The 16,365-nt window shown below is 40.6% G+C and overlaps 1 protein-coding gene across 2 annotated transcripts in view; it reads right to left on the bottom strand.

Moving 5' to 3' along the window:
• Positions 1–16,365, bottom strand: part of LOC139777807 (uncharacterized) — a 166,339-nt gene that overhangs the window by 112,844 nt on the left and 37,130 nt on the right. For both annotated transcript variants that reach the window (XM_071715431.1, XM_071715433.1), the window contains exon 3: positions 4,834–4,896. In XM_071715431.1, coding sequence (XP_071571532.1) covers positions 4,834–4,877 — 44 coding nt within the window. In that variant the 5' untranslated portion in view covers positions 4,878–4,896. The remainder of the gene's footprint in view (positions 1–4,833; positions 4,897–16,365) is intronic.

The following is a 16,365-nucleotide window of genomic DNA, read 5'->3' as shown; positions in this document are numbered from 1 at the left end:
GTGAGTACAAAAAAAAGAGTATTACTTTTAAGTGAACTCGAATTTGGATCAAATAATTTTGAATCTTTTATGAGTATCTTACTAGAAATTTTACGTTCCTTCGAATCAAAACGTTTTTATAAAGTGACAATTATTTTAATATATTACCTATTTTCGATAATTACAAATATTAGATTATCAATCTTTGAAATTAAATACATTAAAAAATATGATTCAAAATATAAAATAAAAGTTACTTAAAATGATTACATTCTTTAAACTAATTTTATTCTTAGAGTTCGAGCACTACTCGTAAAAGATTTGGTTCTCTACGATAGAAACTACATAGAAAGTACATTTCTAATCCTTCTGGTATTTATTTAAAAATTCGAAATTAACTAGTTAGGCTTGATTATACTTCGGAAGTGTAAAGTATGAAATATTATTTCTTATGGATATTACTCGAATCCTAGAAAATAAAACTTGATTATAATTGGATTTATAGCTCGAATTTTTAAGTACATATTGAACTTGATCTCATTTCTAATCGTGATGTTCGTACCGCCTCTTGACAGTCATTCCGCGTTTATTATCATCCTTAATGACTGACGCGGAAAAAGATCGGAAATTTCTGCCACTCACGTGGTCAGAGCCGCGGAAAGATGACGCCGATAATAGATCGGTTTGGCGGCGAAAGGCCGGCAATTCTAATACACACGCTAGAGAAACATCACAATATCGACGATCCATTGCCGACAATCTCGGGAGGATGGTGTGTGCCGCGGGTGCGTAAAGCGTGAAATTGCAGGTAGAATCCGCAGGTAATGCTTCGCCGGTCGTTACGATCAGCTGTTAACGATCCGTCATTGAGATACCGGCCATCGGTCGGCCGCCATTACGTCACGTTACATTGTGTAATATCGCGTAGCGCGTCTCCCGGTGTGCGGGCCTATTATCCAAGTTTCTCCATGCGTCTGAGTGCTGAAAGGGGAACTCCAGCTTTCGTATATGCAACCTCATTTACGCGCTTACTGAATGATTTAATCAATGAGACTTAATCAGCGAATGAAATGACTTAAGCATCGAAAACTACGAACTTATTCATTTTCGATAGTCGGACTTTATCTTAAGGACATTTCAGATTAATGGGAAAGTTTCTTGTTATTATAGCTAGTAAATGATAGACAATCCTATATTCGTCGCGAGAGCACAATTATTATCGAGTCGAGAAGATTTCGGTCGCGTGCAAGACACACAGAAGAACAATTACAATTGCTACGAATAATTGTAATTACTCGTTCTACTTTCGGAATTCCAGGCCTCCTCATTCGGCTTGTATATAATGCTTCTGTCTTTCATAGCGAGTGTAAATAGCGTGAACGTGGAAAAATGCGGGGAGACATTTCACGTTATTCTTCCTTCAACAATTGTCAGCAATCGTTTCTTCGTATTCGAGAGATCGTGTGATTCTTACTTTATACATCATTGTGACGAAGTGGGTCGAAAGCGCAATTACGATTGTCGTACTTAAGTTAGTCATGCAAGTTAACTTTGACGATTTCACGCTTTACCTATACATCAGAGATGAGATCAAATTAGAATATTCCAACAACTGAATCGGAGTATCAATTACTGAATTTAAAGTGTTATCCATTTGGTACGTATCGTATAAAGGTAGAAAAATCAGTAATAATCGTCAAAAAGGTAGAAAAATTAGTGATAATCATCATATCACTAAATAAGTATCACTTTTGTGATAAAATTTAATGTAGATAACTAAAATATTAATTATCTGCGCCAATACGACAACATAAAAAAGATAATATTGCCTTATGTGCACTAAACATCGAGATCCTGTCGTCAGGAAATTCACAGTCAGCTCACGTCTCTTAACGCGTAAAAGCTACGAATGATATAACGATAGGAAAAATCTTGGAAAAGGAATCCGGGAGTGAAAAGCGTCAGATTTTCGCGCGCCCGACGCAAAGCGTGTCTCTCGTAATACCTCGTAATCCCGCACGCGCCGCGCCGGAGTCAATCTTTTAGAGAGCGCATCTTCGGCGCTGTCCGGTCCGGCTCGCGCGGGAGTTATACATCGTGAGAGAGCTTTTTATCAGTGGACGGCATCACGGAGCGAACAGCGGGAAACTGAACGGACGTGAAAAGACTCGCGGCCGATGGTTGCGAACTGACCGTATACCGTAGAGAAACAGCCAGAATCCCTAAACACGTTATTCAGTTTGAATCCGAATCTGCGATTGATTGTCAAACCGCTGAAAGCTCTGTAAGTAGTTAATTGGTCTACGCACGATATGCCTGTGCTATGCTACGCGGGAGCAATGACAATTAATCCGGCTCGTGGATCGCATTAATCGGTGTCGCAGAAGAAAGAAAATCCGTCTGTCTCCGGTCGTTTTTTCCTTCGAGTCGCTCGTTTTACAAAGCGATCGACTAACGAGACATCCAAGTAGCCCCTATCCTCTGTAATCGGAACAATACAAAAGAGAAACTGGCGAGGAAAAAGAACGAACGTGAACGGAACGAGATCGTCGTGTCGCGGTCTTAAAACGCGACGTCGATATGAAATCGAATGTCGATACGTTAGTTCGACATTTTTATGCGACAAGTGCAAGTACAGATGAATAATAATTCGCGGAAAACCTTTTATTCACGATCGTTTCTAATTAAAAAAACTACATGGGATGCCTTGACATTTTAATTAAGGAACAATCGACTCGATGCTAAATAAAAGATCAAGATTACAGTCGATGATTCTGAGATGTCATATACACATATATGTCAATATTGGAAGAGGAATTAAGTTGTTTTTGCAACAACTAAATTCTGTCTATAAAATATTAAAATCCCGGTTGTACCTTTCAGGACTTTATTTGCTCTCTTTCGTTGGTTTGAACGTCGCAAGGGTACATAACGAGTCTAACAAAAGAAACTTTTCCATGCGCGACACGAACGGCGGCAAAAAAGTAGCGCGTGTTCGAAATCAACCCTTTCACCTGGCGCTCGTCTCTGACCCTTTTAAGTCTCGGGCGATTTACATTCCGAGCCGAGAGACGGCAAAACTGCGGAGGGTGAGCCGGTAAGAGGCTATATACGATACGATTTTTATTCCGGCGCGTTTTTGCCATTCAATCTCGAAGTAGAAAGGAAAAGTGACAGAAATATGATTTTGAGATTTACATGAGAAGCGAAGGCGATTGAATTTCGCAAGCGACAACTGTGTACGTATATACCCTCTGGTTTTCTCCAGAAAAATGCAATGTTTCAAACAAAATTATTAACGCACTTGAGGCATCGCATACGATTTCATGAGGTCGTATTATACGATTTCGATATCGCGACTGAAAGAAATTTAACGCTCGATACCGCTTGGCGATCTTGATGAAATAGCACTGGCACAGCAAAATTTCTCAGAGCTCGCTTCTCAATTATTCATCATCGGAATCACGCCGGAGCATCCAATCGAGAAGCGTCGTTTGATCAAAGATACCGGGGCTCCGTGGTTCCGGTCTGCCCTATCGTGCCTGAAGACCGGCATTTGGCGCGGCACGGGCAGCGGGCAGCATCGCGGATATATACGTCGGTTTCTTCGGCACGAACCGAGGCAATCTTCTGATCCTTCGCGGAACCGGTCGCAAAGAGTGCCTCGGTTACACGTACAAAACTGAATCGACCGCGGAATACCCCCACGACCCCGTCGTCATTTCGCGTAACAAGCAAAGCGAAATTATTCTTCTGTCTACGTTGTGTTCTTCGCTTTATAACAAGACGTCGAAGGAGAATCGCCGCGTGCACGTTATTCCGGGCAGATTTTGCCCATTAAAGTTTAACTCGCAGTTGATTACGTTACGCGACGCGATATCGCATCTGCGTATACATTCGGATTAGATAATTCTCAATCTGCCTCGCGTTTATTAACGCTTAACTGGAACGTTTCGGTTCGTTATGTAATCGATGGCATTAGCTCTCATACCGAAAGTTGTAATAACCTAACGTAACCTAATCTAACCGAAAGTAATTAAAGCGAAGCTTAAAGAAAATGTCATTCCACGTGGTGGAACTAAGAATGCATTCCTGGCAAAACACGAAGACTGACATCCCCTTTAGAATTATCGAGTTTTCCCGTTCGATTAATAAATCTTCGATTTAAGAGCAGAAAAGTTACGTTTCCATTATGCTCGTCGGGTCCATCTGCGCGGTTCGCGGTGGCTTTCATCTTCGCGGGGGAAAAAAAAGGGGTCGAGGAAAGATCCCGAGAACGGAGCTCACGGACATCGATTTCAAGGAGCGAAGCAGGCTTCAGAAAACTTCGAGTCGGTGTATTCCCCTCGACTTTATTCAAATGCATCGGTGGACGCGGCGAGAAGTTCTACCACACCGCTCTCATCCCCATTCCTGTCGAGCTCTCTCAGCGAGAAGTGGCGCCCGCCCGGCGAAGTTTCCAGATCGCGTCGCAATCGCAAAAATCGAGTGTCGTTTGTTTGTCAGCAGTTTAGAAATACGACAGCGCCTTTTTTGCCGGCGGGGTGTTTCGCAAAATCTCGGCACAAAGGATCCACCAGGGCAAAGACTCGAAATGAGAGTGGAACGGCCAAGTGTGAAACGGCGCGAGGGTGGCTTCGAAATAAACGATACTTTTTGCGCGTAACGTGCATTTTATTTCTCTCTTTCCCCGCCTTGAATCTAGCCTTTTTATTTCCTAGCGCGTTTTTTTTTCGTCCGCGCGTTCGTCTCAAATTTTCAGTTTGAGAACCATTGCGGTACCGTGCGCGGTCGGTTATGTATAATATAACGCGCCGCATGCTTATTCCCACCACGAATCAAGAGTCTACTTACTCTGGAGCAGGATTTCTCCAGCGTTGCGTTCCAGCCCGCGCCATCAGGCATCAACCGCCCGACCTGGAAGCAGAGGGTGCAACGTTATATTTTGCATAAAAATCTCAATACGGAGACAATGAAATATGTAAGAAACTAAATCTTAATTTCGTTTTAGGATATGCCGTCGCAGATTTGCTACACGGTAAAAAAAACATTTTGTATTTGTATTGAAATCTAATACCCGTGTAGAAATTTTTGTGTTAAATTTTTAACATACACTTGTGTCAATGTAATATATTGTTATTGTATTATTTTGACCTTTCTATACGTTAAGTTAATATTCATCGTTTCTAAGAGTTAGAATAATACAATTTATATGTATATAAGTGCACGAATTCTTTGACATATATTTTATATGTTAAAATGAACAAAGTTATGTTACTTTCCTATAAGAGTTTTTATTTGTTAAATCGACATATTTCTTATGTTTTATATTATAGAGATATCGATGTCTTCTGTTTTCTGTAAAAGAAAAGAAAAAAATAACATTTAATGTAAAAGTAACATTTTATTTTAATTAAATTTAACATTATAAATATGTTAATTTAACATAAACTTTGCTTCCAGATAGCGTCCATGTGTTACAATTTTATGTTAATTTTTCACCTATTACTTGTATTATTTATTTACACATTTAGCTTCCGTTAAATTAACATAAAGTTATATTATAAATGGATTATAATATAATTAATATAATATTATGGATAAATTGGGAATGTGAAATGTATTAAATTTAACACAAAATTTTTTACTGTGTACGTAATTTGTCATCTCGTAAAATATATCTGCGATAATCAATTTTTCTCCGTTTGTGCAGGGGAATATAATGTACGTACATATTAATTTAATTTCATAAATATATTATGTGTATTTATAATTTTATAAAAAACCGTTTAGGAAACTCTTATATGCAATAACAATACAATATTTTGAGACTTTGGCGATAACAAACTGACGGTTTATCGAGCGCGGCCTTAAAAGCATGAATCGCTTTCATTAATGGTATGCTGCAATGCCGGACAACCGTGCACGAGCGTAGCGGGACGAGTAATAAACGCAAATACGTAATGGTATCTCCATAATTTGTGCCCAGCGGTAGCGGTAATAATTGTAATTTACAGTTACGAGATTACAAATCGTATATATCACGTTATGTAATTCTCGGTATCTCTCCCCGTTAAATACATGTACGGTATAGAAAATCTCAAGAATATTAAAAAAAAAATTAAGCAAATTAAGGTTCTCGCTATTTTCTCTCTCTGACTTCACACAATAAAAATTATATTATTTTTATATATCGATCAAACACGCCTGTTCCCTGTTATTTTAATATAAAATATGTAATTTTATATATATATATATATATATATATATATATATATATATATATATAAGATAAATAATTTCGTAAAGGTTCAATTTTCCGCACCAATTATGTTCCTCGATTGTCTACACAGTTCCAGCGGCCAATATTATTATTCTACGCATTATAAATTTATATGATCGAAAGCACAGGCTCAAAGATGCATTAACGGTCCATTAACGCGAGATATAACGGCATTATTAGAGCCGATCTCGTCGCGATACAATAATCGCGTTGCGTCGCACATCATATATCGTAATTGAGGTATTAATATTCGATATTGACCGGGGAATCTCTCGCGTCTCACGTCACGGGACACGCGCCTCGCAGCGTGATGATAAATATTTGCCGCGAGAGTTGCACGATAGGAAGACGGATAAGAGCGTGACGCCGCGCCGCCGCATCGCCGCGATGGAGGAAGGAAGCACTCCGGTGGAGCATATAAGTTGGGCGGTGGCGTGTTTACGGTGTGTACATATGAACTTAACGAACCGTCGGAAATCCTCGGTGTATACCGTCGGAGAAAGGGCAAAAGTTGCCCATCATTCGGGGCAACTTACCCCTCGAGAACTCATCGTTACCGCCGCCGCGCCGCCGCCGCGCCGTCGCCGACGGCCGGTCGTAACTGCGCGGGACTGTCGGCAGTTTAGTTCGCGGACATGTACAAGGCGTGCACTTTATTACCGTCATAAATGTCCTTTAATCTGCATCGATGTGTTTCGGCAATTTTGTGCGGCACGTTCTGGACCCGCGAAACGCGGACAAGGGATATGCTGAACGTTGATAACGCGACAAAGAGAAAATTGAATGTGAAATAGAGGCAAAAGCAGGAAGAATGATTTCTTTCCTCCATTTTTCACTAATCTTTAGTTTTTTCTTAATTTTCCATGGCTTAATAAAAATAAAAATATTTATAAAATATTTATAAATATAAACTATATTAAAATATATAAAATATATTAAAATAAAAATAAAAATTCGTTGAAAATGATTCTAACGTGCCAAAAATAAAAGTGATAGAGATAGAGGAAAGAAAGGAATATCACTGGTGTTAAGATTCTAATCTGAGCAATTCAAGATCCTTAGACTGACGTATTTATGTTTTAATATTCTTATTAACTATCGAATATCCGATCTGATTAAATGTTAAACGCAACAACGCGACAATCGCCGCATCACGAGAATCCTCGACAAAATATCGCGCATGAAGAATCAAATGGGCTTATTCCCATCTTCGTGATCGTCGAGCCGCCCCATCTGACGGCACCTACGACTGGGTTTGTCTGGGTGCCTCAGCCGAGGATGACCCCTCGCGGGAGTTTATATTATGTAAGCAGCGTAGTTGTAGCGTAACTTCAGCCAGCTCATGCATATCTCAGCGAGAAGTGGGTGCCACTCCAGCCCAGCCTATACGCTTTTCCCCGGTTGAATCCCTTTCGACCATACTTCCCGGATCCTCCAGAACCATCCCTGCCTTTTAAGGGATGCTGCTTCCCGACGCTAAACACGTCACGCAAATAGTTTTTGGGGCTTGTAGTGAAAATTGTACTGATGTGTACATGGGCGCGCGATGCAAAATTCAAGAAGCGTGATGGAACGCAAAGCATGTAATATGCAATTTTAGCTTCGGCGATTTTACAATTGCACGCGTAATTAACGCGCTTTTTCATATTTCATAAAAAAAATCTTGGCAATATGGTCGTCACCATTTGGAAAAAAAATCAGAGATGCACAGATGTAATGCAATGATGTAACTATACATGAATTTTAAAATAACCCGAATAAACAACGTGAAAAAATAATACAATAATAAAATTTGATTATGCTGATCTTTGGGCGATGGTTGAAGATTTTGGATCCTTTATTACGGCGGTGATATTTTGCGAATAAAGCCAATCAATGAATTTTAATCCGGGTGATTGAAGGGACCGTAGGGATTCTATAAAGCATCTCACACGCTCGGCGGGAATCTGGGTCAGATATTTACAATTTAAATGGTTTCTTTCAAATTCAAAGCATGGGGATTATCGAGTTGATTGACCCTTTGAACTCTCACCAATAGTTGAAATTTTGCGCTACGCTTCCTGGATAATGCAGTCCTTTCATAAGTAATGTATACGCAGTACATTTCGAATACAAACATTATTCGTACGTTAATATGAAATTGTTGGACAATTTTTATAATAGCGGTTTTTTTTCAACTTTCAAACTATAGTCATATAATGATTTTAGAATTATTTCGAGAATCAGATTTCAAAATTATGGCATAAAATCACGGTCAACGCTCTCTCTGTATGTCCTCCGATAAAATTATCCATTTATCATGTGGTCGATAGAGGAGCAATAGCCCCGACTATTTTTCTCCACTTTTTAACGTCCGATGACTAGAACGAAACTTTCCTGCATGTTTTCCCTTTTTATCAGAATCCATCGGTATATCGCAACTTTTAAACCAGTAAAGTGCCCGCGGATGTCAAGAGACTTTGACCAAAATACGTATCGCGTATATACAAGCCGAGGGTGTACTTATCCAACGCGCGCGCGCGCACACACACACACACACACAAATTCACGGAATGCAGCCGTCGACACAATGCGACACAGTGGGATTGGCTAGTTATGAACATTTTTTGCTAACGCAAGCACAGCGAATCCGACTATGGACTCGCAGCTTCAGCAGTATTGCGGGTCTTGCACTTCGTATATAGAGGCGCGTCCTCTCGTCCCCTTTTCGTCCTCCGCTTCCGACGACGCCATCATCCCGCCCCCGAACCAGCTATGCACCGTCGCCCCCTTCGCCCTTTTTACTTTTTTCAGCCTCGTCCGCGCTCTTTTCCATTCAAGAGACGTGATTGCAGCCTGCATATTTTATGAGACCAGCCTCCGACCGTGTACCCATCCATCCAACCAGCACGCTATCCATCCATCCATCCATGATGGATCCGTCTGTCTGTCGCCGACTATGATCTAACCTTGCACTTTCTACGACGGTGTCAAGACTTATTCTTAGACTCCACCTTCTCGCCGCACCACCCGCGTCAGCCCTTAACATCCACCCTCATTTCTTCATTTCTTTATTACGATGATATCGCACATTCGTTTATACAGCTGCGCCATGAACGTGCGCAAGTGTCGCCGCGATACTCGTTGCAAAATAAAAAAAAAATCGCCAGTAAAAAACTTCCTCCGAACAAATGCAAAAAATTAACGATAACTGCATAACTCGTACGTAATAGACTTTTGCACTTTCTTCTGAACGTGACTAATAATTTCTAGTAAATTTTTTAAGATTCGATTTGAAAAAAGAAAAATTATTAGTAATATTAGTAAAAAAGAAAAATTATTAATAATTTTATAAAAAAAGACTTTAAGTTTTGTCTGTTATCGTCGTCACTACGGGAAAGTGCCCTGGACGATATTATAAAATATATTATTTTATATAAAATTAGTGATATTATAATATATTTAAATTAAATAGTGCAAAATTTTTAGTGCCAATTAGCTAATATTACATATAATAATGTCCAAAAATTACTTCTCACCAAAGTATCTTTTCCCACGTTTTTTCAGACTTGAGACTATGTTATTATTATATTTCAACTTCCTCTACACAAATGTATATAAAAGTCAAGTAATGTGTGCGTTCAAGGCCCAAAATCACTTAATAAAAATGAGCAAGGTTCTTTAAAAAGAACGTAAATAAGTTGTCAATTTTTATTATTTCTCCACTTTTAAAATTACATGTTTTTCAGCAAAAAATTTATTTTCTTATTCGAGACTATTCGACTATTCGAAGCTATACTTGATGTTGGATTACCTCTTCTCGGTTACCACTTTGTGTTCTCAATAAATTTATTCATAACATATTGTTAAAAATACAATAGAGCTCGAGGATACATCTTATCATTTGTAACATTCATGCACATATAATGGACGATGCTTTTCTGTCGCGGCGATATCAAAATCCCGCTCTCGCGTGTCCTCGACAACGCCATGGCCTTTTCTTGGTCGTTAGTCACGTTTATATGCCAGGGAAGAACTGACCGAATCGCAGAAAGGGTTGGAAGAACGGCGAAAAGAGAGTCGCGAACTCGAGACATGTACGGAAGTTCTGATGAAGCTGCAAGAGCGCTCTTACCACCATTCACGCACGCGAAAAATTGCTTCTGTTCTGCGTGTGCGTTGCATATTTCACGAAAAAATCCCACGTCCCTCTTATACTTCACACACTGAGATAAAACGTGAAATTGGATCGGGAAAGCCGACGTTCTTATTAATATTCATTCGATCATCAAATTTAGGGAGATACAATTATTATATACCACACATTTTTAATTCATATATAGAATAACACTGGATGAATATTGCTTAATGGCCAAAGAGAGTAATTTGTTATTATTTTATATTAAATTACGACATTTTCATAAAACACAATACAAATAATATTTTATTTATTACTTTCTTTTGATCAAATCAAATCAAAAGAAAAATTACAATATTTCGTGAAGATAAAGTCTTGGTCTTTCATTTATCTTTGATTTATCAGCGATTAAGCTTTTAAGAATCATTCCGATCTGCTCCTGCATCGTACCCCGAAGACCGATTCGCGCTTGTGCAACACGTTCGAACTACCTCGCCGAGGGAAATCACGAGAGGAGTGTCGAGAGAACAGAGTGTTTATAGAATCTGACCGATGCGCATTGGCAACGCTCTCTAGCTCGCTCATTCGGCTTCTGTTTCGGTGAAATTGCAGATGAACGCCCGGTCGAGTACCGCGCGTATCAATCTATATATTGCGTAAGTGAGAACTGAAATTCAATCGAACGCATTCATTGGAGAACTGGCCCGCCCGTCTAGTGCCATCGATCTCGCAGATCGTCATTTTATTTACACCGTCCGTCGTCTAATATCGCGGCTGTCCCGCGCAATATGAGAATCGCGACTGCATTCCGCTGCAGATGCATTTACATCGCGCGAAGTCATGATGCATTACGGACGGAACTCGTATTAACCTCGTGATAGGAGACTTTAACGTGATTAAGTACGTGTTTCTTTTTCCCATGACACTTATACTATATTTAAAATTTGTCTACGCTACAATCAAAACATATAATTTGTTGTCTTAAAATTTTCACCAACAAGGATCAACTTTGTCTTTTTCTCTGGCACCGAAAACAGATAAATCTGCTGATACTAAAACATTTATTTTTAACGTTTTAGATACGTTGTTTTATAGCTATTATATTAATTACTTTTGGTGTCGTTTCAAACGCACAAGAGTCGCGTGACTTTTTTTCTGCACAAACCACACGCTCCCTCGAGAATTCGTTTGCCCAGCGCTCACCCTTTTCCGGAATTTTTCCGCGTCTCCTTCCTTTCTCCGGCGTTCGCCGTAATTTCCGGCTAACCGAATTCGCGTATTTATTTATGCTGTCTGCAGCTTAACGGCCCGTAAGTACTGGCGCCTAACTTCTGCGGATAAAGGGGGAAACTCGTCTTACGAGAAGTACAGAGAAGAGAGACGGAGAATGGTGATAGATCGATAAGTTGGAAAAGGAGGGAAAACAAGACGAAAAATCACGAAGAGCTCCCATAGTATAAGTTTAAAGCAAAAAAGATAAACTAAATGTAGCAAGAATAAGAAACAAGTATAATATTATCGAGTCACAGAAAATAGGTACAAAAATAAGAAATCAAAGGAAAGAGAAATATAGATATGCATTAGTTCGAACTTGAAATTGAACTTAAAATATGAAAAGAAAATTAATTTAGAACTCTCCATGCGATCTTTTAGCGATCAATTAAGTTCTCTCGAAGTAGAATGTTTATCATTATCAGTTTTTTTAGTTTTAGTCGAGAAATATGACTAATTACAATACCTATATACATCAATGGAAAAAAGAACATCATATAGAACTCTATGAAACTTGTAAGATTGGAAAAATAATCCGATTAACGATTAATGATCAATGATCTCAAACTCAAAGTTTATTATACATAGAATAGCACATTAGTTAAAATATTAGAGTCAATAATAATAATAATTTTGTCACCATAAAATAAATCTGCATTCTGACATGCATTATACAATGAAAATACACGCGATCAAGGTATATAGTAAGAGTCTTGCGAATTGTCAGTGCGATTCATCTGGAAAACTTCGCGACTGCCCGAGGATTGTCGCCGATGACAGAACGCAGAAGATACGCAATCCAATGCAATTTCGCACACCACCATACATCTCGATCGGGGGGCGACGCGGCGAGGATGATGACCAGGGAAGTTGATAAAGAGCCTCCGGAAGACGAGCGTCATCTCGTTGAAAGAACACACCTTCCATCTCGTGCAGAAACTGGATTAAGACTAGCTGGATGATAAAATGTACGTACGAAACCCAGACATCACCCTCTACAGACAGGAAATGCGAGCGAGAATTGTAGATAATGATACACGTCACGAGTCCCGTACGCCGTGAGCGTACGCACAAGAGAAACAGCTGCTGACTGTAAAGTCTCTCTCGGACGCGTACACGATTGTCACTCGTTCCCGAGGTCACAGTTCGCCATGCCACCCGCCAATCAGCGTTCCACCTCCGTTCTCGATATTGCCGCGGGCGTGCATGGTGACGAGAGAACGGCGAGAATCGTACCAGGGAAGTCCGTGATCGCGATCTTGCTTCGAAGAAATGATCGCGTGTGATCAATCCTGAGGCGCGGGTAGCGGGTTCGATGCATATCCCTACAGATCCTGCAGATGTTCGATTTGCTGCAGTTTCCCTTCGGAGGTCCTCGGGCAGGTTTTGACACGCTTGCGTGCGTCTAAGCTGTCCATAACTCCAAATGTAACTTCGGACATCCCGGCCCTCTTCCCACCGTCGCCGCCACTGACGGAGTACGGACAACTCCCATTCAAGTTGCTCCACGAATTGACGAAAGGTCCAACCTGCTCCGCGAACGGATACTGCACGCTCCAGGTCCATTAAAAGTCCGAGTAATGCACGATCACGTTCGACAGGCATGACGCTTCGCGAAGTACGCGAAGTACTACACGGAACGTGGCGACACAAACGACTGACTATTTCGCCTACCTAGCACAGCAACTATTAACGGCAGTGATTGTATGCATACTTATATCCCTGATGGCACCACTGATTTTGGGACTTTGATAGCAGCGTGCTTGCTTCCTACATTTGTTACATTGTGTTCCAAACTGGATTCCTTTTAGTTATCTTTTTTTCACGATCAATCAGTACATATACAATACGTATTCAACCTACACTTAAATTTGTATACAATTTTTTAGCAATACTTATTGTCTGAAACCAGAAATTGGTGGATGAATAGGCAATATTCAAAACATGTAAGATTATCGTATAGTTCATCGCAAATTCAAATAGAGGCTCTTATGCATATTTAAACATCGAGATCATCGCGCGGTTTATCGCAAGTTCAAAAAGAGACTCCTATATACATAAAATGCCGAGGCGAGGAACATAAAACGACAAAAGGCGTGCGTGCCGATTGGAGGGAACGAAAAAAGCAGAAATCATATTATTAGGCGGGCGGATCAGCACGACCTTTCGAGGAAATGAAGCGTAAAAGGTTAAAGATGACACGAAACTGAGAATTGTCGACAACAATAACGAAGAGACGGAGAAGGGAAGATCCGCGATATGAATCAGAAGCTGGAAGAGAAAGAGATAGAGCATTCGGTGAAACAAAAAAAAGGAAGGGGAAGTTTGTACGCGAGAGGATGGCGGCAAAGGAACGAAACGATGCGCGGCCCGAAGAAGAGGTGGATAACGATGGAAGAGAGCCGCAAAGATAGGGTAAACATGACGGCGGGGGATAAAGGGTGGCGGAGATACATCGGTTGCTGGTAGGATAAGGTAGGTATACGTCGGTGTGCTAGCAGAATAGCAAAGAGAAACCGATGGGGAAACTGGACGGGAAAGAGGGATGTGGGAGGAGAGGCACCTCGCGCTAGCTTCTACACGCAGACGCGAAATTAAGGGAACGCTCCGTCTCCCGTGGGAGTAATGAACGGGGGCATGAATGAGCGGAAAGTACGGCACCGAGACACACTGGTGTACTGGAACACGTTAATGGCAACCATTGCTCCGTGTTGCCTGCTATACCTCCGTCTAGTTTAGCTTACACATATAAGGCTGATATTACCTGGTTGCGCGGCTATCGTACATGTTGAACGGATTGTCTGGCGAATATGAAATTCCTAAATTCTCTAAATTGAGTTTTGGAAATTTCAAGTTCTGTAATTTAAACTTTCTGAAATGTCAAGAACAATATCAACACAACATCGTATTTATTTTGTTTAATTTAGTTGTTTATAGATAAATGTAAAAACTCACATTTATATCATTATTATCATTTATTTCATACTTAGATACCTATAAAGAGTTTACAAATATAAAAACTCATTAATTAATGGATGGTACTTTTTTCCAGAAGACTTTGCGTCGGATTATTAGCGTGTCGCAACCTATATGCGTCTGTGCGGTGAGATGTACGAGAGTTTGCGAGCAATGCCCGTTACGTGGTGTGTTCCGCATGAAATATATATACATCGGTGTATGTGCAGCAAGATGCAGCAAGATGCCCGTACACGGTGCGACGTCGCGTCGCGCCGCACCGCGTCACATCAAGTCGCGTGAGCATATGTAATGTACCGCTCGGTCGAATGCGTACGTTACGCTACCATGTAATCGCGCACGATGCGCGCAACCATTTGCTCGCAAGGTATACCGACTCGTTTGCTTTTCGTTTAGTTCGAGCAGAGTTGCCTTCATCGTGTCGGCCCGGTTAATTAAGTTGCCGTAATGCGCGTAATCTAAGAGTGAAATATTAAACGTCAATTAATCAGCCGCTACATTTTTTAAGAGAGAGGAAAAAGATAATTTAGTTGTAAAATATACGTAATATTGTATTCCAAAAGTGCGTTCTCTTCAATATTATATTTGCACGCTACAATCTTTTAACAATTGATTCTCAAATATCTTGGACTTTGGAGTAATAAACTGAACTTGCATCAGTTTTTCTACAAAAGCAAGAAAAAAATCGTTTTTCCAAAGTTATATAATTAACTTATTAAATCTGCACGATACAATTACCATTTTAATTTTCTATTCGGAAAAGATTGGTCGCGAATTCATCAAAGAGTCCATGAAACTATCCAGTTAAATACAGAGTATCCCGTATATGTACTGACGATTTTTAATTACATGAAGCACCGATTATCTGTAAAATTCATCAAAGAGCCCGATCGCTCGCCGGCCGCCGGGGATCGCGGAAACGCGCGGCGTGCTTAATTTACGGCGCGCAAAGTCGCGAGCGTGCAAACACGCGAGATACGCTCGTTAACGCGCTCGCGCTCGCAATCGCGTATGCACACACGCGATCGGTATTATATGCGCGCCGCGCGAAAAAGCGGACCAACGTTGCGTGGCCACTAGAGACGCGAAAAAGGACAACGGGGAGACACAATGTGTTTCCATTATGAACGTTCAGGCGCGTCGGCGGAAATGCAAATGATCGCGGTCGGACATGCAAATGCAAATACAAACATATAGTAGCAGCACGGTGGACAGACAAGGAGAGGGAGGGAAGGATTGAGGACGATCGCCGCCGCCGCCCCTATAGGTGACCAGGATAACGCCCGGACGGCGGTAGCTAGGGCGAACGGTGACCCAGTGACCGCTGCGTGACTGACGGGAGACCGGAGAATGTGCGAAAAAGGCAATAACGATATTTCTCTCTTTTCGAAGGACCCCCGCACGGACGAGCACCGTTTCGTTTGCGCGCTTTAATCCTTTTAATAGTTAAAAAACTACCAGCTGGCAGCCGCGGCGTTGTACTTATACCAGCGACCAGCAATTCGCTCTGTTTGCCAGCAATTTTATTTCGAAAGAAAACACGGTTATACTGTATCGAAGTATCTTGCGTACTTGTAAGTGGATCTTAGATTAGTTGAACATTATTTCATAGCAAGGCGCTATTATTACGGATTAATAAAATCGCTGTAGATAAATTGAACGGGTTAGTCATATGAAAACTTTTCTTCTGTAATATAAAAGAAATATCTTTTTTCTTTTTAAAATGTGAAGCAAATAA

Source organism: Temnothorax nylanderi, unplaced genomic scaffold (genome assembly GCF_030848795.1).
Source record: "Temnothorax nylanderi isolate EJ_2023f unplaced genomic scaffold, tnyl_v1.0 TNYL_tig0164_pilon, whole genome shotgun sequence".
Taxonomy (NCBI): domain Eukaryota; kingdom Metazoa; phylum Arthropoda; class Insecta; order Hymenoptera; family Formicidae; genus Temnothorax; species Temnothorax nylanderi.
The sequence above is the reverse complement of the archived record's forward strand: the minus strand, read 5'-3'. Positions and strand labels throughout refer to the sequence as shown.